The sequence below is a fragment of the Sander vitreus genome, chromosome 14 (genome assembly GCF_031162955.1).
Source record: "Sander vitreus isolate 19-12246 chromosome 14, sanVit1, whole genome shotgun sequence".
In the NCBI taxonomy this organism is placed as follows: Eukaryota; Metazoa; Chordata; class Actinopteri; order Perciformes; family Percidae; genus Sander; species Sander vitreus.
This window is the reverse complement of record NC_135868.1, coordinates 1371589-1398924: the sequence shown is the minus strand read 5'-3', so window position 1 is coordinate 1398924 and position 27336 is coordinate 1371589. Positions and strand designations below refer to the sequence as shown.

The window sequence follows — 27336 nt, the reverse complement described above, 5'->3', positions numbered from 1 at the left end:
GAGGGATTATATCTCTAACCTGGCCTGGGAACGCCTCGGGATCCCCCAGACGGAGCTGGTTAATGTGGCCCGGGAAAGGGAAGTTTGGGGGTCCCCTGCTGGAGCTGCTACCCCCGCGACCCGACCCCGGATAAGCGGATGAAGATGGATGGATGGATGGATGGTCCCCTAATACTGTATCTGAAGTCTCTTTCCCGAAATTCAGCCTTGGTGCAGAATTACAGCCACTAGAGCCAGTCCCACAATGAGCTTTCCTTAGGATGTGCCATTTCTGTGTCTGTAGCTTTAAATGCTATTGAGGAGGAGAGAGGGGGGGCAGGGTGGGGGTGTGGCCTTGACCAACTACCACTTTGCTTGTTTGAAAGCCATGATGTCTCTCTCTCTCTCATGGGGGGGCCAAATTCTCTGGGCGGGCAAAGCAGAGAAAGGGGAGGTAACCTTTCCCCTTATGACATCATAAAGGGAAGATTCCAGATCGGCCCATCTGAGCTTTCATTTTCTCAAAGGCAGAGCAGGATACCCAGGGCTCGGTTTACACCTATCACCATTTCTAGCACTGGGGACCATAGGCAGGCTGGGGGAACTCACATTAATGTTAAAAAACCTCATAAAGTGACATTTTCATGCCATGGGACCTTTAATTTTATTAAATTGGCTGGACAAGTATTAAATTACAACTCAGTGTTGTTTAAATGACAGAAATCTGCTCAGATGAGATCTTAATGAGTGCAACAGGACATGTAACAGTAGGATCCCCAAAACACAGATAAAACACTTCAACAAATGAACAATGATCTAACAAACAAAATAATTTATTTTAGAGAGCCCTAGTCTTATGTGATTCAACAGCAGTTAGGAGGAAACAGTGTTGAGGTTAATATGTCACTTTCTGTATGGATCATACTATTTTTAATAATATATTTTTAATAAATAATTAATAATATACATTTATTTTATTGATGAAAGTTTGCAGATTTGTGTTCTCAGAAGTTTGATAAATGCTGCTAAGTGCACTAAACTTTATTTCTTCATTGAAAAGTTGATTTGACAAAGTATTTTCTTCTTACCTGTTTCGTTTAATATATTTTTATACATAATTTATACAATATATGTTTTTACATTATACATTTTTAATTTAAGTATTCAAGTGCAGAGTACAAGTGTTCAATATGTTTTTGTTGAAAAAATATGTGTATATTAGTGTTACATTTTATCTTTCAAATAACGGTTTAAAAACAAGCACATATCGGCCAAATATCGGCCAGAATAAATCAGCAGCATTCATCGGCCATCGGCTGACCCTGGTTTCTAAAGATCGGCATCGGCCAGAGAAAAACCCATATCGGTCAACGTCTAGAATTAAAGGTTTATTTCAACCAAACCAGAGTGGTGATTGTTGGAACCGTGGAAAGACGAAACAAGATGGCTTTTGAACTTGTATTTGTTCTTGTTATAGACAAATACACACACACACACACACACACACACACACACACACACACACACACACACACGCAGTGGTTAAAATACTGTGCTGTTGTGTTCCAAGGCGAACATCACTACTATGCAACAATCACCTATACAGACCTAAGGGAATATTTATTAAATAAGAACCTTTGTTTATCTAGAAAACAGCCCCGAAATCACCGTCACCAAACCCACCAGACTCCATGTAAATAATCAGTACTTTTAGTGTGTATAGAACCAGCATATTTTCACATGTAAATCGGTGAATTAAGGGTTAATTTCAACCAAACCAGAGTGGTGATTGTTGGAACAGTGGAAAGATTAACCAAGACGGCTTTTGATAGTTTTATTGTGTTTCTGTCCACTTTTAATGCAGTGTGTTTTACGATGATAAAAGTACTGATTATTTACATGGAGTCTGGTGGTTTTGGCAACGGCCTTCTAAAGACCTTAGATTCAAATAGAGCGTATAACCCCATGCTTATTTACATACGTCTTATCGTGATATCGTTGCTGAGAGAAGGATCAACTGAAGGTTTAATGACCAAACCTGCTCTGTGTAACCGAAGCTGAGGGTTGAAAACAGCGTCCAGTAGCTCCCGTTGTCGCTCGTTCTCCTCTTTTGAACGACAAAGTTCCTCCTCGTACTCTGCTATCGTTCTTTCAAACAGCCCAAATATCTCTTCAGCAGCCGCAGTTAGTCACTGCTTCACCAACGCTCTCAGCATCTGGACTTTACACATTTTACCTCTTTCTCTACACAACTAAGACACTCTGCTAACACACCTTTCTGATAAACGCCATCTTGTTCAAAGTGTGAAGTTAGCCGCAGTAAGACTATAGCTTCCGGTGCAGTTTAGTTGCTGAACTTCAAAATAAAAGTCCAAAAGTGTTCCAGATTTCGTCTGGAAAACATGCAGGAATAAATGATTAAAACACACTTTTGAAGAAAGACAAATCATTAAATTTTCAGAGCTCTGAGAAAACAATGAACCAAATTAAAGATGATGGTAGTTTGTTTCCCTTTCCTTTTAATGTGTCAAACAGAAGATACAAGTTTTGGTCTTGCAGTGTAATTTCATCTGATTTTGTTGTTTGTCTGAAGGTGAACATTAACTAGAGTTTAGATTCTCTGCCCGAGCCCAAGCCCGAGCCCGAGCCCCCGCCACTATCCTCGGCCCGGCCCGGCCCTTGATGAAGCATTCGTGGTTTTTTTAATCATTACTTTATTAGCCTAATTGGGTGGGGAGAAAGCTATGCCATAATGTATGAATTAATGTATGGTGTAGCATCACACCGGGGCTGCTGGGCTGTATGGTGGAGCATCACACCGGGCCTGCTGGGCTGTATGGTGGAGCATCACACCTGGCCTGCTGGGCTATATGGTGTAGCTTCACACCGGGGCTGCTGGGCTGTATGGTGTAGCATCACTGGGCCTGCTGGGCTATATGGTGTAGCTTCACACCGGGGCTGCTGGGCTGTATGGTGGAGCATCACACCGGGCCTGCTGGGCTATATGGTGGAGCATCACACCGGGGCTGCTGGGCTGTATGGTGGAGCATCACACCGGGGCTGCTGGGCTGTATGGTGGAGCATCACACCGGGCCTGCTGGGCTGTATGGTGGAGCATCACACCGGGCCTGCTGGGCTGTATGGTGGAGCTTAAGTGCAACATGGAGCTTGAGGATGTAAAGAAAAAAAGAAAAACAGGAGAATTACCTTTGAGCAAGTCTGGAGGAAAGTCGGAGGTGTGGAACCATTTTAAACGAGGCGTGGGCAGTGACGACAGGTGTGTCGTCTTTGTTGAATGCATTAGGCTGAGTGCGGCACGCTGCTCGCCTACGACGGCAGATAAAACGGGGACTTGGATGATGAACAGACACGTGAAGCAGGCTCGCCGTGGCAGAAAAGATGATCGTCAGCCTCCAACGTCCTCTTCTGTTACTTCTCCAAACATGAGGGCGAAGCAAGCCCTCACAGAGAAATGTGTTGACTTAAACAACTCTGAGTTGTAGTTGAGAACGTCAGTTATAACGGATTAAAGAAGTGTCGGGGTTGAAATCGGGCTCGGACACAACGTGCACGGGCTCGGGTTGGGTCGGGTTGATTTTTTGGGCCAGATCTAAGCTCTAACATTAACTTCACCTTCATGAAGCAGGAAACACTGAATTATATAGCATACATTTGAGTCATCAAAAGAACAAGCTTTGCACGCTAAATTTGGACATTTAATTTTATAAATACTTATTGGATATAAAGCATCCAATCTGTAAATGTTATATTAATGTTGTGAAACAAGGACCTTAATCATACTCATGAATTAATCATTAATCAAATATTTTTTTCACCGAATCTACACAAATCACGTCGGTGACCCATTTTGGTTTCAAAAACAGAAAATTTCGCCAAAAGGTTAGGAGGTTGCATGCCTGCTCACCGCTGCTGGGTCCAACGTTAGCGGTCCGCTGACTCACTGCTGCTGGGTCTAACGTTAGCGGTCCGCTGACTCAGCGCCGCTGGGTCTAACGTTAGCGGTCCGCTGACTCACTGCTGCTGGGTCTAACGTTAGCGGCCCGCTGACTCACTGCTGCTGGGTCTAATGTTAGCGGTCCGCTGACTCACTGCTGCTGGGTCTAACGTTAGCGGTCCGCTGACTCACTGCCGCTGGGTCTAACGTTAGAGGTCTGCTGACCCGTTGTCATTGGGTCTAACGTTAGCGGTCCTCATTCCCTCTGAGAACATCTCCTGAGCTGCGTCGGGCAGCTCTCTTCCCAGCGAGCTTCGACACAGTTTATGGCCCCACTGACGCATATTGTCACTGTGACAACTAACAACAATCGCCATTTTGTGTGGTGTACCCATCAAATGACCACGGCAAACAGTCCAATAACCTTTCTATTCATTTTATTTCCATACAAGGACTCCATGAAGACTCCTGAGACTGTTGATATTCACTCCATGCAGATTTATTTGTTACATTTTAACAAACAAACCGAGCTGCCTCAGACACATCAACTGACCACCGGTGATAGTCAGTCAAATAGACAACTGAATCTAAGTTTCATATGACTCTCTTCTTATACAGCGTTGTGGTCGGTGTCAGTTGGACACATTCACGCCCACAGTTACCTCATGTCCGTTACATCTTAAGATGGAGCTGAACTGGTGATATGTTTTACTTCTAACAGTCCTCTCAGCTTCCTTTTCTGAAGTACACCTAGGTCGTTGTGACCCAGACAATAACTACTAACATACCAACCTTAATCATGTTGGTGTCACTGATCATATTACCTTGGAACATAGCAATGCACAAGTGAGTTTTTATAGTTTTATACAGATCATAATATGTCCATCTCAGCTTTGATTCTCCTCCTCTCCCTGACAGGAAACACCATGCTAGGCTAACTTCCCTATGCTACCTCCCTCACATCTCCCTTGTTTAAACTAAAGATAGCTTTCAACCTGCACTTCCCGTCTCCCTGACACAGACAGAAAAGTCTCCTCTCAGAGACTGCTGGGCCTAAATTGTGCTTAAACATGATACACAAAATTAAAACATGAACCCAATGTGTTGTGAATAAACTCCCATATTGATACATGATTAATAGTGACTCTTGCTAAACATACGTTACTTAGAAAGAAGTGAATATATGTGTGGGCCCTATAAAATATCAGGTGGTTACATTTGTCTGATTTCTTGATTATATGACAGACATTACAAAACAATATCTAATAAAATATTCAAATTAAGAGTGTACTTTTTCCTACCACACAATATAATGTCTTCTATCTAGATGTCGATACATAAAGATTTTTGTTTGATACTTGAGAAGTTTTGCTTGGACTTAAAGGCACAAACGTTATTCCATGTCATCAGTCTCAGGTTCAGAAGAGTCTCCAGTCTGGTCTTCAGTCTCTGGTTGTAAAAGTGGATGTGAGTTCCTGGCTGGTTCTGGTCCTCCACAGTCCTCTCCATCAGCTTCTGTTTCCATCTGACCAACACATTTATGTCTTTTGACATGAAAACTCAGGGCAAATCTTCTGTTACAAACACTGCAGCTGAATCTTTTCTCTCATGTGTGGACTACCACATGTTTCTGTAAATGTTCTCTCCGTGTAAAAGATTTCTTACAGACTGAACAGCTGAAAGGTTTTTCTCCTGTGTGAGTTCTCATATGGTTCTGTAAACTTCCTCTCCGTGTAAAAGATGTCTTACAAACTGAGCAGCTGAAAGGTTTTTCTCCTGTGTGAGTTCTCGTGTGGTTCCTCAGGGTCCCACTATCAGTGAAAGCTTTACCACACTCAGAGCAGCTGAAAGGCTTCTCTCCTGTGTGGATTCTCATATGTTTTTGTAAACTTCCTCTCTGTGTAAATGATTTTTTACAAACTGAGCAGCTAAAAGGCTTCTCTCCTGAGTGGATTCTCATGTGTCTCTTTAGGTCGTAATTTTCAGTGAAAGCTTTATCACACTCAGAGCAGCTGAAAGGTTTTTCTCCTGTGTGAGTTCTCATGTGTGTCTTCAAATGTGTCTTGAAGCCAAATCTTCTCCCACACTCAGAGCAGCTGAATGTTTTCTTACATTTTGAATCATGTTTCAGAGAGTTTGAAGCTGACTGAGGTTCTCTGGTCTCCTTCCAATCAGCACTGTCATCAGTCTCAGGTTCAGAAGAGTCTCCAGTCTGGTTTTTAGTCTGTGGTTGTAAAAGTGGATGTGAGTTCCTGGCTGGTTCTGGTCCTCCACAGTCCTCTCCATCAGCTTCTGTTTCCATCGGATCAACACATTTATGTGTTTTGACATCAGAACTCTGGGCAAATCTTTTGTTACAAACACTGCAGCTGAATCTTTTCTCTCCTGTGTGGACTACGGCCATGTGTGACTGTAAATGTCCATTCTGTGTAAAAGATGTATTACAAACTGAGCAGCTGAAAGGTTTTTCTCCTGTGTGAGTTCTCATGTGTCTCTTCAGATGTGTCTTGAAGCCAAATCTTCTCCCACACTCAGAGCAGCTGAATGTTTTCTTACATTTTGAATCATGTTTCAGAGAGTTTAAAGCTGACTGAGATTCTCTGGTCTCCTTCCAATCAGCACTGTCACCAGTCTCAGGTTCAGAAGAGTCTCCAGTCTGGTCTTCAGTCTGTGGTTGTAAAAGTGGATGTGAGTTCCTGGCTGGTTCTGGTCCTCCACAGTCCTCTCCATCAGCTTCTGTTTCCATGTGTTGAGTTTGTCTCTGATGAAGCTGTGAGGACTGAGCTTTCTTTTCATCATCTTCACTCTTCACAGGGACAGGAGTGAATGGGAACTTGGTGATATCAGATACCTCCTCCAGCCCTTGAAGCTGCTCTCCCTCCTGACTGCTCCATAGTTTCTTCTGTTCCTCTTTAATGTGTGGGGGGGGCTCTGGCTCCTGCTGGTCCACACCGGAGCTACACTCGTGCAGCTCAGGGGGAACCTCTTCTTTAACCACCAACAGCTGCTCAACATCTGCAGGAAAAACACACAGAGAAATGTTGTGGAACTGTATCTTTTCACCTGGATTGTGATTGTTATAAAGAAATACTGGTTACTTAGTCAGTTACTTAGGTTACATCTACGCTACCAGTCTGTTGGAAAGGCTGTTGACTGACATATTAGTGCTTTCTTGGGGTGAAATAATGCAACTGTGCTGTTAAGCACAAAGTGGCGCAGTCGGTCATTAAGAAGCATAACAAGAGACATGTCAGAATAACAGTGTGTGAAGAGGACTTTACTGCATTCAAATGGTTTAAGTTGTGTGTGTCTCTGATGAACTGTGAGTAAAACCAATCATTTGTAACTGATCTGGACATTATTTGAGTTTTTCACTGTGTTTTGGTGAGACTTCTGTTGATGTAATCACCATGCGGCTTCCTCATGCTAATGCTAGTTTAGCTGTACCTTTAGTAAATTTCTAGTAAGACTGTTGTATTTGGACAATTTTGACATTCTCCTATGTAAATGACATGGATGTCTGTTTTTATTGCAACTTAATGGAGCAACTGGTGTTATTTCTTTCCCCAAGCAGTACATCCCTATATGTTTATTATTATTACCAACTCATGAATTGGTCCTTCGAGTCGGAAGTGAAGTTTTCCCCTGATCTCAGGATGCAGCCTAGTTTCAAATACAGTGAGGCCTTACCAGAATCAACACGTCCAAAGCGGCAGTTACAACATCCTCTACCTTAGAGACTATGAAATGAGTTTTGTCGGCCGCAGGCAAGCCAATACTTCTCCTAAAATAAAATAAACCAGGTTCTCTTGAACATGACTTCTGCAGATTTTTTCCCCCTTTATATCCCCTAAAAACCCTGTTAATGTTGTTCCTACCTTTCTCTTCATCATCTTCACTCTTCACAGGGACAGGAGTGAATGGGAACTTGGTGATATCAGCCTTCTCCAGACCTTCAAATCAAATCAAACTTTATTTCTATAGCACATTTCATATAAGTTAATATAACACAATGTGCTTCGTACAAAAGCGACATAAATAAAACACTTCATACAGAGTTATAAAGAGTGAAATATATACGCACACACACACACGCACGCACAAACACACACACACACTTAATAGATCAACATTTAACAGCGACAAACTCAGTTATTCATAAACTTTAGTAAAAAGAAAGGTTTTTATCCTTTTTTAAAAAGTGTTCAGTGTGGAGGCCTCTCTCAGTTCCACTGGCAGGGTGTTCCATATCTTTGGGGCATAGACACAAAAAGCAGCCTCCCCTGCTCTGGAGTTACAGCGAGGGATGGTTAAAAGACCACTGCCTGTAGATCTGAGGGTTCTTGCTGGTTCATATATAATGAGCATGTCTCTAATATACTGAGGTGCAAGGCCACTGAGAGCTTTATATACTATCTTAAAATCAATTCTAGCCTTTACTGGGAGCCAGTGTAAAAGTCTAAGGACAGGTGTAATATGTTCAAACTTCTTTGTTCCAGTCAGAACGCGTGCAGCCACACTTTGAATTAATTGTAATCGCTGCACAGTTAATTTCGGACTGCCGGTGAAAAGACCGTTACAGTAATCTAATCTACTTGTTATAAATGCGTGTATCAACCCCTTAATTTAGAAATATTTTTAAGATGGTAGAAGGCTGATTTTGTGACTTGATTGATATGACGCTTAAAATGTAAATCACTGTCTAATATAACACCCAGATTTCTAGCTTCGCTTTTGCTCTCTAGAGACAGAGAACTGAGATAGGCCAGAATTTTCTGTCTCTGAGCCTTAGCACCAAAGATAAGTATTTCAGCTTTATCCTTGTTTAGTTGTAAGAAGTTCTCTGACATCCACATGTTGATATCACAGATACAATTTATTAGGGAGTGTATGGGATGCATGTCATCAGGAGTTAAGGATATGTATAGCTGTGAATCATCTGCATAGTTAGGGTGATTTATGTTGTGTTTCTTTATAACGTGCAAGTGGGAGCATGTAGAGATTAAACAATAATGGTCCAAGAATTGAACCTTGGGGAACTCCACACATAATGGCCCTTTTGTCCGAGACAAAATCCCCAATGGACACAAAGAATTGCCTATCCAACAGGTAAGTTCTAAACCAGTTTAAGACTGGACCAGACAGGTCAACCCATGTTTCTAATCTGTGTAATAAAATCTGATGGTCAACGGTGTCAAAGGCGACACTGAGGTCCAGAAGCACAAGGACAGATCATTTATTAGAATCAGTGTTTATATGCAGATCATTCACAACTTTAATAAGTGCGGTTTCTGTGCTGTGATAAGGCCGAAAGCCTGATTGATAATTATCCAGAAGGTTGTTTAACGTTAGATAGTTGGTGAGCTGAAAGGAAACCGTTTTTTCTATTATCTTGCTGAAAAATGGCAAGTTGGAGATGGGCCTATAGTTACAGATGACCGTTGTGTCAAGATTGCTCTTCTTCAGGAGTGGTTTAATGACAGCTGTTTTAAGTACTGCAGGAAATATGCCTGATTTAAGAGATGAGTTTACAATATCTAATACCTCATGTGCTAAACAGTTAAAAACTGTTTTAAAAAATGGGGTGGGGAGAGGGTCCAAGCAGCAGGTAGAAGACCTGAGCTGTCCAACAATGTCATTTAATTTTTTGAGGTCAATGGGGAGAAAATGAATCATGGTAGCAATCATATTCCTGGAGAACTGGTGGGTAGGATGAATTATAGACCTCGATGCACTAATATTCTGTCTGATAACTATAATTTGTGAAAAAAAGTAGCAAATTCTTCACATTTATCAGTAGACGCTTGAAGCTGCTCTCCCTCCTGACTGCTCCACAGTCCCTCCTGTTCCTCTTTAATGTGTGGGGGGGGCTCTGGCTCCTCCTGGTCCACACTGGAGCTACACTCCTGCTGCTCCTCTTTAATAACAACCTGTTGTTTTTCGTCTGGAGGCAAAGCTGAAACACAGACAGAAGTTAAAGTCAGCTAAAGCTTAGAGATTGCAGGATTTCCCCCAGAAAAGTTGTTTAGCTTGGTGGCCAGTGAGAAACTGAGACTCTAAAAAAAAGCTATAAGACTCCATAGGGCCCTACATGAAGTCAGTGCTACAAGCTAAATGGAGATTTTAAAATATGACTATGTCTAAGTACTGGTTAAGATGACTTGACTTGTCATTATGTTTTTGTATCTTGTATTTGTTCTTGTTATAGACACAGACACACACACAGACACATGCACGCACACACACATACACACAGAGACACGCACGCACACACATAGGCGCACACACACACACATACACACAGAGACACGCATGGAGAAACACACAAACAGAGACACACGATAGAGACACACACACACACACACACACACAGACACACACACACACACACAGAGACACATATAGAGAGACACACACACACACACACACACACACACACACAGACACACACACACACACACACACAGAGACACACACAGAGAAACACAGGGACACACACACACACACACACAGACACACACACAGAGACACGATAGAGACACACACACACACACACACAGAGACATACACATACACACAGAGAAACACAAACAGAGACACGAGATAGAGAGACACACAGGTACACACACACATACACACACACAGAGACACACAGAGACACACACACACACACACAGAGACATACACACACAGAGAAACACACACAGAGACACACGTATAGAGAGACACACACACACACACACAGAGAGCATACAGCACATACACACACACAGAGAAACACACAAACAGAGACACGTATAGAGAGACACACACACACACACACAGAGACACACAGAGATACATACACACAGAGAAACACACAAACAGAGACACACGAGTGAGGAGACACACACACACACACAGAGACACACACACACAGAGATTGCCACACACACAGGCACACACACACAGAGACACACGTATAGAGAGACACACACACACACAGAGACACACACACACAGAGACACACACACACAGAGACACACAATGTATAGAGACAATACGCCACACACACACACACACAGAGACATACACACATACACACAGAGTGAAAACACAAACAGAGACACACACACACACACAGAGACACACACACAGACATACACACATACACACACAGAGAAACACAAACAGAGACACACGATAGAGACACACACACACACACACACAGAGACACACACACACACATTACAGAGACACACACACACACCCTCTAAGCCTCAGTGGTTGTTGTAGCAACCGGTAGCAACACGTGCATTCATGAGCTTCTCTCGTGTGTGTCTCACAACTCACAACTCACAACAAGTATAGCTAGTTCGTTCATGGTATAGCTAGCTAGCTATGTGGAGAACTCATGAACTCGCCGTTTCATTGTCTAAAATATTCACTAACGTTAAACATTGTGTCTTCGTTGTTCCTGATCGTTTACATGCTTATCTAAATAAACGATGGATGTATTTAAACAACGAAGGAGATGTAATAATTATGTCGTGCTACTAGCTAGGTACTAGCTAGCCTGCTAGCGCTAGCTACTAAAGTTAGCCTGCAGTCATTGACATCATCAGTCAACGACAATGTTCATTATAAAAAACATGGTGAAAAATATGGATCAGTGTTTCCCAAAGCCTAAGAGGACGTCCTCAAATGTCTTGTTTTGTCCAAAACTCAAAGATATTCAGTTTACTGTCACAAAGGAGAGAAGAAGCTAGAAGATATTCACATTTAACAAGCTGGGATCAGAGAAATCTTTTTTTTTTTTTTTTACAAAACAATGACTCAAACGATTAATCAATTATCAAAATAGTTAGCGATTAATTTAATAGTTGACAACTAATTGATTAATCGATTCATCGTTGCACCTCTACACCCATGCTAGCTACCGCTGATGTTAGCTACTAGCCGATAGCCGAAACGCTAATAACGTTACAGGCTTTACAGCATACATACATCCATACATCCCTCGGATGTATCATAAGATAATACAATGGATGTATTAATAGAACACATGGTGAATTACAATAATTAGCTATATCCATTATTACAGCTACACGACCTCAGGAGAACCGTCATATGAGCATGCGCAGTGCAGGACGACGTGGGCGGGCGCAGTCGGCGCAGTCCCGCGGGTCTGCTCCATGGATGTATTAAGAGAACGGTCTGCTCGCGTTCATTATGCACGTTCATCATGCCTAGTTTAATAACTCTGAATTCGGCTACTACCTGTTTTCATACAGAAGTTTAGTTTGCTAAATATAGCACTTTTTTTTTTTGTTGGCTATTGGATGTGAAAGGAAGGAAATGGTTCTAACGTTGCACGTTAGATGTGTGTTAATTTCCCACACCAGGAGTCATTTATATAGTTATATTTTATAGTGATCAATTATCTGTTCAAAAAATGTTTTATGTTCTATGCAAAATAAAAATGTAAGATGTTCTATTAAAGAAAAGATAGAAAATAAATATTTGTGTGTGCCGTAAAGTGGTTAGAAAAAAAAGAAATCGGAATTGGCTAAAATTGGTATCGGCTGGCCAAACTCAATAGGTCAAGAAAATTGTAATCGGTGCATCTGTACTACTATGTAACCATCACCTATAGAGTCCTAAGGGATTACCTATTAAATAAGAACCTTTGTTTATGTAGAAAACAGCCCCGAAATCACCATCACCAAACCCACCAGACTCCATGTAAATAATCGGGACTTTTAGCGTGTATAGAACCAGCGTATTTCCACATGTAAATGGGTGAATTAAGGGTTTATTTCAACCAAACCAGAGTGGTGATTGTTGGAACAGTGGAAAGATGAACCAAGACGGCTGTTGGTAGTTTTGTTTTGTTTCTGTCCACTTTGAATGCAGTGTGTTTTACGATGATAAAAGTACTGATTATTTACATGGAGTCTGGTGGGTTTGGCGAAGGCCTATTAAAGAGCGAAGATTACAGTAGATGTTATGAATAAATACTTATTACATACGTTCTATCGTCATATCGTTGCTGAGAGAAGAGATGACAGGAAGGAGAGAAAGATCAACTGAAGGTTTAATGACCAAACCTGCTCTGTGTAACCGAAGCTGAGGGGTGAAAACAGCGTCCAGTAGCTCCCGTTGTCGCTCGTTCTCCTCTTTTGAACGACAAAGTTCCTCCTCGTACTCTGCTATCGTTCTTTCAAACAGCCCAAATATCTCTTCAGCAGCCGCAGTTAGTCGCTGCTCCACCAACGCTCTCAGCATCTGGACTTTACACATTTTACCTCTTTCTCTACACAACAAAGACACTCTGCTAACACATATTCTGCTAGAAGCCATCTTGTTCAAAGTGTGAAGTTAGCCGTAGTGAAGACTACAGCTTCCGGTGCAGATCAAGTTGCTGAGCTTCAAAATAAAAGTCCGGAAGTGTTCAAGTTGCTGAGCTTCAAAATAAAGGTCTGGAAATGTTCTTCAGAATACTTCCTCAGAAATACACACAAAGAAGATTAATGATTAAAATACACTTTGGAAGAAAGACAAATACTTTATTACATTTTCAGAGCTCTGAAAACAAGTTTTAATATAATAAATGTACATTTTATTATATTATCTAAGCCTTACACATGGCATTACAAAAACAAAGAAAGACATCCATCCATCCATCTTCGTCCTCTTATCCGGGGTCGGGTCGCGGGGGTAGCAGCTCCAGCAGGGGACCCCAAACTTCCCTTTCCCGAGCCACATTAACCAGCTCCGACTGGGGGATCCCGAGGCGTTCCCAGGCCAGGTTGGAGATATAATCCCTCCACCTAGTCCTGGGTCTCCCCCGAGGCCTCCTCCCAGCAGGACGTCCCTCCACCTAGTCCTGGGTCTCCCCCGAGGCCTCCTCCCAGCTGGACGTCCCTCCACCTAGTCCTGGGTCTTCCCCCTAGGCCTCCTCCCAGCTGGACGTCCCTCCACCTAGTCCTGGGTCTTCCCCTAGGCCTCCTCCCAGCTGGACGTCCCTCCACCTAGTCCTGGGTCTTCCCCTAGGCCTCCTCCCAGCTGGACGTGCCTGGAACACCTCCCTAGGGAGGTGCCCAGGGGGCATTGTTACCAGATGCCCGAACCACCTCAACTGGCTCCTTTCGACATGAAGGAGCGGCGGCTCTACTCCGAGCTCCTCACGGATAACTGAGCTTCTCACCCTATCTCTAAGGGAGACGCCAGCTACCCTCCTGAGGAAACCCATTTCAGCCGCTTGTACCCTGGATCTCGTTCATGACCATAGGTGAGGGTAGGAACGAAAACTGACCGGTAGATTGAGAGCTTTGCCTGATGTGACGCTCCCAGAGTCACTGCAGTACCTCTGAAACGCCTTCAACCCTTGTTGGGTTTAGGGTGGGGTTGGGTACCAAAACTCTATACTTTTTAGGGTACCAACCAGATTAGGCCGGTACTACCGGGGACCAAATCCCAGTGATTTCTAGACCTATAGCCCGTTTTACGACCACGATTTTTGCCTCCTGTTTTTGATACCTTTGCCTTAGATTGTACGCATGCCCGGATTATCCATAAAGGCACTTGGGCCAACCATTCACAACCAGTGGGGGGGGCACCACATGAGACAGTCTTTAACAATATTTTCCGTAAATTGTTATATCATTCACTTGAAATTGTTGAAAGACCTTACATTACTCGTTAATGAACACTAATTTCACAATAATAATAATAATAAATTATTAATAAATCAATATTACATGACCACTATCACTCCCCTCCCCAATCTGTCAGAGTTGAGTTGGTCCACAAGTACGCGCAAATGTATCATTTGTGGCCAGTTTAACCCCCCATAATGATGAATGTAAAATATTAACTGTTATAAAAAATGATAAGTGGTTGGCTTTCTTGATTCAATGTAATTGGCAAGCAAAGAAAAACCTTTTTCACAGAAACCCCCCCTCTTCTGGGTGAGACTTGGTTGCGCCCAATCCATCTCCGTGTTTATCAAGCACACAGTTTTATTCAGTAAGCAGAGAAGTGTAAAAGACCGGTCCACAGTCTGTGCTTCTTTTCCTAGAACTCATATTTGAGGTATAGTGGAGGAGCACCACATTGTCTTAATACGGGCCTGATTGTACCTTGTACAACAAACTTCATTACCTCTTAACCTCTGCCACTGAGTCGTGCTTTTGAGTCATCTGAGCTCCCTGACAACTAGTAAATAATGTGTAATGTGTTATTTTTATATATATATATATATATATAAAAAAGACAGCCTTTTCAAGGCATTTGAGAAGGAAGGAGTGGTAGCATGCAAGCTCCCAAATTGATGCTCGTCTGAGAAATGGAGTTTTGGATAATGTTCAGCTTTGGCAGCTTTATCTAAATGCTAAAATATACAATGACTGAGGAAGCCTAGTGACGAGTCCATAGCTACCAGTGTTGAATTTGTTACTATCCAGTGTGCTTTGCTGAATGGTCTCAATTTTTTGTTTTATTTAATGTGAATACTAGTTTACTAGATGAGTAACTTAGTATTTGAAGTAATGCAGTAATGCAGTAATGTAAAGTGTGCATTTAGTTTCCATGCTTATTGTGTTTCCACAACAATGTTAGTGAGTAAATCTCCTGAAATGGCCAGCACACCATAACAGAGGAGTGTGATGTGTAAGATGAGGATGCAGAGGTTTAGTCACATATGTCATGGCTGTAAAAACAAACAAACAAACATGGCCATCTGTATGTCTTTGCCAAGCGCAAACCAGTACAGAAGGCATCAATAAATTGTTGGGGAGGGGAGGGTCAGGTCTATTTTGACTAAAGATCCCAAAACTCCTCCGGTGGCCCCTGAAATAAATAACGGACAGTCCTTTATCAATGATAACTTCTTCAGTAACTCTGTCCGTTTGCTGTACATTCATAATGATTAAAGTGTGTCTTGACTAGTAGATAACGGCAGTGGATACTGTGTCGTTAGTTTTAACGTTACTTACCAGAAGCGATGTTGTCAGTGAGTCTCTGACATGGATGTATAATAAGGTCTAGGTCTCGAATTGAGCCGTGAACTTTACAGTGCATGTCTCCTAGCATGTCTGCGTGTGAGCGTGCGCGCGTACAGCGGGGTCAGGGTTTCTTCGTCTGGGTCTAACGTTAGCGGTCCGCTGACTCCCTGCCACCGGGTCTAACGTTAGCGGTCCGCTGACCTACTGTCGCTGGGTCTAACGTTAGCGGTCCGCTGACTCCCTGCCACCGGGTCTAACGTTAGCGGGCCGCTAACCTACTGTCGCTGGGTCTAACGTTAGCGGTCCGCTGACTCCCTGCCACCGGGTCTAACGTTAGCGGTCCGCTGACTCCCTGCCACCGGGTCTAACGTTAGCGGTCCGCTGACTCCCTGCCACCAGGTCTAACGTTAGCGGTCCGCTGACCTACTGTCGCTGGGTCTAATGTTAGCGGTCCGCTGACTCCCTGCCATCGGGTCTAACGTTAGCGGTCCGCTGACTCCCTGCCACCGGGTCTAACGTTAGCGGTCCGCTGACTCCCTGCCACCGGGTCTAACGTTAGCGGTCCGCTAACCTACTGTCGCTGGGTCTAACGTTAGCGGTCCGCTGACTCCCTGCCACCGGGTCTAACGTTAGCGGGCCGCTAACCTACTGTCGCTGGGTCTAACGTTAGCGGTCCGCTGACTCCCTGCCACCGGGTCTAACGTTAGCGGTCCGCTAACCTACTGTCGCTGGGTCTAACGTTAGCGGTCCGCTGACTCCCTGCCACCGGGTCTAACGTTAGCGGGCCGCTGACCTACTGTCGCTGGGTCTAACGTTAGCAGTCCGCTGACCGGCTACGGCTGGGTCTAAAGTTAGTGGGCCGCTGGGTCCTTTCATCTTCCTTTTCTACATGATTAATAATGAATCTTGCTAGACATGCGTTACTTAGAAAGAAGTGAATATATGTGTGGGCCATATAAAATATCGGGTGGTTACATTTGTCTGATTTCTTGATTATATGACAGACATTACAAGACAAAACAATATCTAATAAAATATTTAAATTAAGAGTGTACTTTTTCCTACCACACAATATAATGTCTTCCATCTAGATGTTGATACATTAAGACTTTTTGTTTGATACTTGAGAAGTTTTGCTTGGACTTAAATGCACAAACGTTATTCCATGTCACCAGTCTCAGGTTCAGAAGAGTCTCCAGTCTGGTCTTCAGTCTCTGGTTGTAAAAGTGGATGTGAGTTCCTGGCTGGTTCTGGTCCTCCACAGTCCTCTCCATCAGCTTCTGTTTCCATCTGACCAACACATTTATGTGTTTTGAGTTTAGACCGCTGGGCAAATTTTCTGTTACAAAGTGAGCAGCTGAAAGGTTTTTCTCCTGTGTGGACTCTCATGTGTTTCTGTAAATTTCCTCTCTGTGTAAAAGATTTATTACAAACTGAGCAGCTGAAAGGCTTTTCTACAGAATGAGTCATCATGTGGTTCTTCAGGGTTCCACGTTCAGTGAAAGCTTTACCACACTCAGAGCAGCTGAAAGGTTTCTCTCCTGTGTGGATTCTCATGTGTGAACGTAAATATCCACTGTGTGTAAAAGATTTCTTACAGACTGAGCAGCTAAAAGGTTTTTCTCCTGTGTGAGTTCTCATGTGCGTCTTCAGTTGTCCACTTTCAGTGAAAGCTCTGCCACACTCAGAGCAGCTGAAAGGTTTTTCTCCTGTGTGAGTTCTCACGTGTCTCTTCAGATGTGACATGAAGCCAAATCGTCTCCCACACTCAGAGCAACTAAATTGTTTCTTACATCTTGAATCATGTTTCAGAGAGTTTAAAGCTGACTGAGGTTCTCTGGTCTCCTTCCAATCAGCACTGTCATCAGTCTCAGGTTCAGCAGAGTCTCCAGTCTGGTCTTCAGTCTCTGGTTGTAAAAGTAGATGTGAGTTCCTGGCTGGTTCTGGTCCTCCACAGTCCTCTCCATCAGCTTCTGTTTCCATCTGACCAACACATTTATGTGTTTTGACATAAGATCGCCAGGCAAATCTTTTGTTACAAACACTGCAGCTGAATCTTTTCTCTCTTGTGTGGACTGCCATGTGTGACCGTAAACTTCCACTGTGTGTAAAAGATTTCTTACAGACTGAGCAGCTAAAAGGTTTTTCTCCTGTGTGAGTTATCATGTGTGTCTTCAGGTTTCCACGATCAGTGAAAGCTCTACCACACTCAGAGCAGCTAAAAGGTTTTTCTCCCGTGTGGATTCTCATGTGTTTCTGTATACTTCCACTATGTGTAAAAGATTTATTACAAACACTGCAGCTGAATCTTTTCTCTCCTGTGTGGACTACGGCCATGTGCGACTGTAAACTTCCTCTCCGTGTAAAAGATTTCTTACAAACTGAGCAGCTGAAAGGTTTTTTTCCTGTGTGAGTTCCCATGTGGTTCTTCAGGGTTCCACTATCAGTAAAAGTTTTATCACACTCAGAGCAGCTGAAAGGCTTCTCTCCTGTGTGAGTTCTCATGTGTGATCGTAAGTTTCCACTCTGTGTAAAAGATTTCTTACAGACCGAGCAGCTGAAAGATTTTTCTCCTGTGTGAGTTATCATGTGTGTCTGCAGATGGTGCTTGCGGCCAAATCTTCTCCCACACTCAGAGCAGCTAAATGTTTTTTTACATGTTGAATCATGTTTCAGAGAGTTTAAAGCTGACTGAGGTTCTCTGGTCTCCTTCCAATCAGCACTGTGATCAGTCTCAGGTTCAGAAGAGTCTCCAGTCTGGTCTTCAGTCTCTGGTTGTAAAAGTGGATGTGAGTTCCTGGCTGGTTCTGGTCCTCCACAGTCCTCTACATCAGCTTCTGTTTCCATCGGATCAACACATTTATGTGTTTTGACATCAGAACTCTGGGCAAATCTTTTGTTACAAACACTGCAGCTGAATGTTTTCTCTCCTGTGTGGACTACGGCCATGTGTGACTCTAAACTTCCTCTCCGTGTAAAAGATGTATTACAAACTGAGCAGCTAAAAGGTTTTTCTCCTGTGTGAGTTCTCATATGTTTCTTCAGATGTGACTTGAAGCCAAATCTTTTCCCACACTCTAAACAGCTGAATTGTTTCTTACATTTTGAATCATGTTTCAGAGAGTTTAAAGCTGACTGAGGTGCTCTGGTCTCCTTCCAATCAGAACTGTCATCAGCCTCAGGATCAGAAGAGTCTCCAGTCTGGTCTTCAGTCTCTGGTTGTAAAAGTGGATGTGAGTTCCTGGCAGGTTCTGTTCCTCCACAGTTCTCTCCATCAGCTTCTGTTTCCATGTGTTGAGTTTGTCTTTGATGAAGCTGTGAGGACTGAGCTTCCTCTTCATCATCTTCACTCTTCACAGGGACAGCAGTGAATAGGAACTTGGTGATATCAGCCTCCTCCAGCCCTTGAAGCTGCTCTCCGTCCTGACTGCTCCACAGTTCCTCCTGTTCCTCTTTAATGTGTGGGGGGGGCTCTGGCTCCTGCTGGTCCACACCGGAGCTACACTCCTGCTGCTCAGGGGGAACCTCTTCTTTAACCACCAACAGCTGCTCAACATCTGCAGGAAACACATACAGAGAAATGTTGTGGAACTGTATATTATCACCTGGATTGTGATTGTTATAAAGAAATACTGATTGTTCAGTCAGTTACTACGGTTACATCTACACTACTAGTTTTCCTTTTCAGCCTTGGAAAACTGTTGGAAAGGCTGTTGACTGACATATTAAGGCCCTCTTCTGGTGAAATAATGCAACTGCGCTGTTGAGCACAAAGTGGCGCAGTCGGTAATTAAAGTGACTATATGTAACCTAACAGCAAACGAGACTAACAGTGAAAAGAACGCTATTTTTAGGTAGCATATTAGAGTTTTAACTTGTCCAGTGGGGCAAGTAAATTTCTCTTTCACTTGCCCTACAAAAAATCCACTTGTTCCGGACAAGCGGACAAGCCTTAATGTCGAGCCCTGAAAAACACGCCCCCCCCTTAACTCGAAATCTGTGGCGGTTTTATTATTGGTATTTTTAGCCCAATAACTGTTTTAATCAACATTTATTCACAAGATTTTATCATGGTTTATATGTATTTCTTTTAATGTTATTATATTGGTCTACTGCGGCCAGGGAAGCTGGATTACTTTGTTGTTTATCTGCTACATCTATCAACATTTATTTAGATGTTATCATGGTATTAATGTCTTTATTTTAATAATATTTCGGTCTTATTGCCAGTGAAATACTACAGTATGCTGTAAAACAGAACACGACGATATGAGCTGAGCTGAGCGGATTCAAAGCCAATATCCCACAATGCAATGCGGGCATTCATTCACAGAATCAGACAGCGATCAGCGGGTCTTTAACGACAGTATCGCTTCAATGTACATATATATAATCAGTGTTTTTTTCACCACCAACACGTTGCTCAGCTTTGTTCCAGTAAGTTGCACCGTAATAACGTTTAAAAAAAAAAGCGGAAGTGACATGGTAATTACCGCTCCTCGCCTGTGAAAGAATGTTGCACGTTGTTTATCTACATGAGAATTCACACAATAAAAATACCAATAATGAAATAATAGTGTTTTATGCTAAGAACTTTGATTTGCCTTAAATATAGTATATATAAAAACCTACAGCTGACGGTTTAGAAATACAGCCTAATGGCTTGTTTGAGTCATTTTCATTTGTTTTAACTTGTACGGTTGTAAAAAACTAAAAAACTTTTTACAAAGGGAAGCATTTTTTATTTTATTTTCCATGCATCATTATTTAAAAATGCAAATTTCTAATTTTGCAGTTGATGAATGTTAATAGCAAAGACTAAAAGGGAAAAAACATTTATTTGTGGGACTTTGTAAGATTTAAAATCAAACTGCATTATTAGTTGTTTTTTTTAAATATCAATTTATGGTAAAACATGGCAAACATTAATTATTATATTCAGAAGATGATCCTCATATCAATCACCATGGTTACAGCTTGTAGCCATCCTAACCTTTGTAGCCTTTACTGAGAGACTACCTTTTCAAAACTAAGAAGGGACCAGTTTTAGGAAACATTTTCAGGAAATTAAAAGGATAAGCAGATTGTTGCCGAGATTTTTGTTCACATAGTGAGATGTATATAGCTTTGTATGGGTATGTGTACATATACAACATGTGTTTTGGCATTTTTGGCACAAATCTACCTCAGTCTACTGAGTACTTCTGCCTATTCTGCTGAAACAGAGACATGTGTGCAGTGGTGCCTTGCCAACAATCTAATTCAACCATTTCACAAACTGAGGAAAGGGTGGTGACATGGGTCAGAGAGTATCAGAGGTCATGAATAAGGCTGAGCAATTTCATCGATTCTGCGATAAAAATCAATATTTTTTCTCCCAAGAAAGTATCGATTTTTAAGCCGCGAGTAACGATACATAAGTCCCATTCAATCCCCCGTGTTTACCCCCGTTCACGTTGCAGGAAGAGCGATTTGGTCAGCCAGCCGCTAGTGTCGCTGTAGAGCAAGTTACCCGTACTAACGTTACACAGACGCCGACGTCTACGGGCGCTGACACACAGAGACGATTAGCGTCCGTCTGACCGTCTGGCGAGGTCGGTGACTCGAGTCTGTTCAGTGTTTTCCGTGCCATCGTCCGTTGGAGGAGCTGTCGGCCTTCATTTTGGCCGACCTGACATGTTCAGTCAGAGACAGGACAGTCGGGACTCACCCGGAAATGGCGAGCGGGATGAGCCTCTCAAACTCTGACGAAAACCTTTTAAACTGACCTTTGTCGATCTGAAATGAAGACAGATTCAGCAACTGCACGGCCTGTTTCTCTCTCCAAATGTTTTCAGAATCACGTTTCGGTGAAATATTTTAGTACAATATGAGATCGTATTCTGAACAAGCCGCCATGACAGTCTGGCTGTGAATTTCCGGAGAAAAAGGACCATGTGACGCGTTTGTCCAATCAGCTGCCGGTTTTCATTTTCTGGGAAACAATCAGACTGTTAATGGAAACTATACAGAGCAGCGCCGCCTGCTGCTATGGAGACGTATTACGTTTCACGCACGGGCAGAGCGTACGCTCAAGTCGGCGTTTCTTCGGTGTGTTCTGAGGAGAAGCCATGCTGCTATGTTTACTTACCTGGTGGCTAGACTGGCTGCCTCATATGTTCAGTGTCAAGCTAAAAAAGCTGTCAAAGAAACTGTTCACAACAGGCCACTTGCTGCACCTTTTAACTCCATTGTTGATTGGAATACTGCACGTTATTTACTTTTCAAAGGCCTGTAAGCTTTCAATAAATGGAGCTGATTTTCTCAACACATCTTTGATTCATTTTGTCCAGCATTTGCAAGCTGTAGACTCTCTGTCCAGTCAGAGACATATATTGTGTAATTGAGGTTTTTAGTTTTCAGTTCAATTAATTAAATCCAAGTAAATTGGTGTATCGTATCATATCGTGAGATTAGTGTATCGCTACAGCCCTGGTCATGAATGAACCAATCAATCGGCTCTGCTCATATAGACACCTTGATGCTCATATGGACAACACCTTTGGCTGGAAGGCCTGTGTTGAAATCAGAGGGTTTATGTTATACAAGGCTGCATTACAGAGCATATTCATATGTCAGAAAGCATGGAAATATCTAAAAACATCACATTTAAAACTTGCTTGTCAGGTGACTGTCCTGAAGGTTATGGAGAGGAATAGAAACCAGTATCTCCAGGCAAGCACAGAGAATATGGTGTGAATTTTATTCTCCATGCCAGATGAGCTCTCATCCTCTGGCAGAAGATATAGGGTGTTATCACCCGATAGCAGAAGCCTTTATGTCTCATGCATTTTTGAATTGTGTTCATGGAAATTCATAGGCTACATTACCATGGGGAAAGTATTATATGACATACAAATACACGTAATGTTATCTTGGTAGTTATGTTAAGTTAAATGTTTGTTACATGGTAGGTAGGCTGTCACGAGGAGACCGTGCACCAGGCTACTGAATGTAACCGTGGCCAGTGCGTGAGTACAGTGTCGGTCAGTATGAGTGTGTAAATAGTATGTCGAGACCGAATGTAACCGCAACCGCTCGAGTCTAATGTAATCAAGCAGTGTCTTGGTTCCTGGCGGGGGAAGTAAACGTGCAATCACCCAACAAACTTACTCAACTCTGCTTTATTGTTTAATTTAGTGGCTATTTGCCTGGATTGCATTTAAACTACACCAGTTATACTCAAGCACTTATAGTTCTCTTCTCTTACAGCGACTGCCTCGCTGATCTCACAATTGTTAAAATGCTGTTAGCTACTTTTGCTTAGCCATTAGCAACGGCTTATCCCTCTCCCTCTCCTGCTCTCCTTTGCTCGATGTGTCAAATATTTAGCTATTCCTCTATGGCGTTATATGTGTGCCTCATTCCTGAGCGAGTAACTGTATGTTTTGAGCACAGAGAACTATATTTTCCAAGCACATTACATTGCATTTTGAACAGAAATTAACACTCGCAAAAAATAATTTAGTTTGAGTAAACAAAAACCTATTTCGTGCATAATAAATGTATTTGCATGTCTTTCTCTGCTCGCAGGTAGACGCTGCTGCGCTCCAGTCATGTCTCCCTCGCTCTCAACTTCTTCACTCTGCACACTCAACTCTTGACACACTCACTCAGATTTCCACAGCGTTACAAGTGTGCCACAAAACCAACCAATAGGAGAATTAAAGGTTAATTCTGATTGGCTGTTCGTCTCCAATTAGATTGCAAGTAGCAGGAAACTAAAATCTAGGAGGAGCAGTCTTTTTCAGTCAACACCTGTTGGTACAGCAAATACTGACTACAGTGGAGCTGTCCGACTAATGTTACAGACCAGCAACCAACTGGTACCACACTAAGTTCCTGTGATTCAGAGGATCATTTCCTCAGCCAATGCGCCACCTTTAAATGCTTTAATGAGACTTAAGTTATAGACTGAATTAAAGACAAACAAGCACTGCTGCTTGATGTGGACGATCACATCAAGCAGCATAATGTACCCTGAAAAAAGCATGCAACATATGTAAAGGTAAACACCTACAGATTCTACATTAAGCAGAAGACATTCCTTTTTAAAACAAAACGTAGCAATGTAACCGTAGCCTCATACTCTTAAAATAAAATAAACTAGCTTCTCTTGAACTTGAATTAATATCTCTGATGCTAAGGGTATCAGACAGTACTGGAGTTTATGCTTTGGATGCTTTTTTTAATGTTTTTTGGGTGCTTTTTCTCTGAAGTTTGACAGGTTTTTTTTTTTTTAAATGTTTAGTTTTTTTTATGTTTTAGCACTTTATTCAACTTTTTCACCTTTTGACGCTTTTTTAAACAAGTCTGAATGTTTTTTTCCCTTAATACTATTGACGCGTTATTGTAATATTGTTTACACACACACACACACACAGATGTAATTTTCATAGATGTTCTTTTGAACGTAAACATGATCCACCAAAACAAGTTCCTTCCTTAGACTATTTAGCAGAGGCACTGTGGCTCCGTCCGGCTTTGTTCAATCTTTTTTGATGGTTTTTTTCATTACTGGCTTTACCGTAACGTCCAGAGCTTAGCACCGCCCAAGACGATTGTGATTGGTTTAAAGAAATACCAATAAACCAGAGAACGTTTTTCTCCCAACCAGGAATGCTGTGTGGACTACCCAGACCTTCCTCTGCAGTGCGAGACTAGTGTGAAAGGAACCCTACTCCTAAAATAAAATAAACCAGGTTCTCTTGAACTTTTATGCTCTTGACATCTGCACATCTTCCCGTTATTTCTCCTAAAAACCTTGTTAACATTGTTCCTACCTCTCTCTTCATCATCTTCACTCTTCACAGGGACAGGAGTGAATGGGAACTTGGTGATATCAGCCTCCTCCAGCACTTGAAGCTGCTCTCCCTCCTGAGTGCTCCACAGTTCCTCCTGTTCCTCTTTAATGTGTGGGGGGGGCTCTGGCTCCTGCTGCTCCTCTTTAATAACAATCTGGCTTTTGTCCTCTGGAGGCAAAGCTGAAACACAGACAGAAGTTAATGTCAGCTAAAACTTAGAGATTGCAGGGTTTCCCCCAGAAAAGTTGTTTAGCTCGGTGGTCAGTGTGAAAACGAGACTCTAAAAAAGCTATAAGACTCCATAGGGCCCTATATGAAGTCAGTCCTACAAGCTAACTGGAGACAGTATATAGAAAATATGACTATGTCTAAGTACCGGTTAAGATGACTTGAATTGTCATGTTTTTGTATCTTGTATTTGTTCTTGTTAGACACACACACACACACACACACACACACACACACACAGAGACACGCAGACAGACACACACGCACGCACACACAGACACACATACATACATAGACAAACACACACACAGAGACAGGCACACAGACACGCACAGAGAGATACAGACAGACAGACAGCCTCAGTGGTTACAATTCTGTGCTGTTGTGTTCCAAGGCGAACATCGCTACTATGTAACAATCACATATACAGTCCTAACAGCTCCGAAATCACCATCACCAAACCCACCAGACTCCATGTAAATAATCAGTACTTTTAGCGTGTATAGAACCAGCGTATTTCCACATGTAAATGGGTGAATTAAGGGTTAATTTCAACCAAACCAGAGTGGTGATTGTAGGAACAGTGAAAAGATGAACCACGACGGCTTTTGAGAGTTTTATTGTGTTTCTGTCGACTTTGAATGCAGTGTGTTTTACGATGACAAAAGTACTGATTATTTACATGGAGTCTGGTGGGTTTGGCGAAGGCCTGTTAAAGAGCGAAGATTACAGTAGATGTTATGAATAAATACTTATTACATACGTCCTATCGTCGTATCCTTGCTGAGAGAAGAGATGACAGGAAGGAGAGAAAGATCTGAAGGTTTAATGACCAAACCTGCTCTGTGTAACCGAAGCTGAGGGCTGAAAACAGCGTCCAGTAGCTCCCGTTGTCGCTCGTTCTCCACTTTTGAACGACAAAGTTCCTCCTCGTACTCTGCTATCGTTCTTTCAAACAGCCCAAATATCTCTTCAGCAGCCGCAGTTAGTCGCTGCTCCACCAACGCTCTCAGCATCTGGACTTTACACATTTTACCTCTTTCTCAACACAACAGAGAGACTCTGCTAACACACCTTTCTGCTAGACGCCATCTTGTTCAAAGTGTGAAGTTAGCCGCAGTGAAGGCTACAGCTTCCGGTGCAGATTAGTTTGCTGAGCTTCAAAATAAAAGTCCGGAAGTGTTCAAGACTTCCTCAGAAATACACACAAAGAAGATTAATGATTAAAATGCACTTTGGAAGAAAGACAAATACTTTATTACATTTTCAGAGCTCTGAAAAAAGTTTTAATATAATAAATGTACATTTTATTATATTATCTAAGCCTTACACATGACATTACAAAAAACAAAGAGGGACTCAAGATTTCACAATTTGTAATTCCTCACAGCGTTTGTCCAGCCAATACCAGGAGATGAAACCCTCCCAGAGTCACTGCAGTACCTCTGAAACACCTTCAACCCTTGTTGGGTTTAGGGTGGGGTTGGGTACCAAAACTCTGTACTTTTTAGGGTACCAACCAGATTAGGCCGGTACTACCAGGGGACCAAATCCCAGTGTTTTCTAGACCTATAGCCCGTTTTACGACCACGTCTTTTGCCTCCTGTTCTTGATACCTTTCGCCTTAGATTGTACTTTGTACAATAAACTTCATTACCTCTTTACCTCTACCACTGAGTCACGCTTTTGAGTCCTCTGAGCTCCCTGACAACTAGTAAATAATGTGTAATGTGTTCCCCTCATGAATTCTTCATGTATTAATCTTGTATTGGTGCTGTATACTGTTAGTTATTGTTGATGTGGCCTTGTTGTCCATCTTTAGTCTTATTTTATTTATTCTTAGTTCTTTTCTCAACGGACTGCCCCAGAGACAGAATGCTGATGTTGAACATGTCTTTAAAACACGGGATTACATTACATGACATGACAACATTTTTAAAAGTTTGACCCCAAACCCTTTTATATTTTGGACAATGATTACAGATTTGGACAATAACACTTATCTCACTCGTAGTCCATCTTTGCAAGGGTTACATGTGTATTAGTTTATGCATCTGTGTGCGTTAATGGCTGCTTAGTTAAGTGTTGTTAATGCACTACATGACATGACAACATTTTTAAAAGTTGGACACTGAAACTCTGTACTTTTTAGGGTACCAACCGGATTAAGAAATAGACGGGATAGTTGACCCACTATCATATATATATAAAATCTATCATTTAAAACAGGAGTATTTCCTGATAAGATGAAAGTAGCTAAAGTCATCCCATTTTATAAATCTGGTGACTCACATATTTTCAATAACTACAGACCAATATCTCTGCTTTCTCAATTCTCAAAAAT

General features: G+C 42.3%; 1 protein-coding gene across 1 annotated transcript in view; it reads right to left on the bottom strand.

Annotated features, from left to right (window-relative positions):
• Positions 1–26079, bottom strand: part of LOC144529231 (uncharacterized) — a 39035-nt gene extending 12956 nt beyond the window's left edge. The window contains 8 exon segments of the mRNA XM_078268236.1: positions 2018–2167; positions 5330–6949; positions 7813–7887; positions 9723–9890; positions 13024–13296; positions 17094–19478; positions 24744–24944; positions 25831–26079. Of these exon segments, the coding sequence (XP_078124362.1) occupies positions 2018–2167; positions 5330–6949; positions 7813–7887; positions 9723–9890; positions 13024–13296; positions 17094–19478; positions 24744–24944; positions 25831–26023 (5065 nt within the window). The 5' untranslated portion in view covers positions 26024–26079.
• Positions 26080–27336: the final 1257 nt, after the last annotated feature.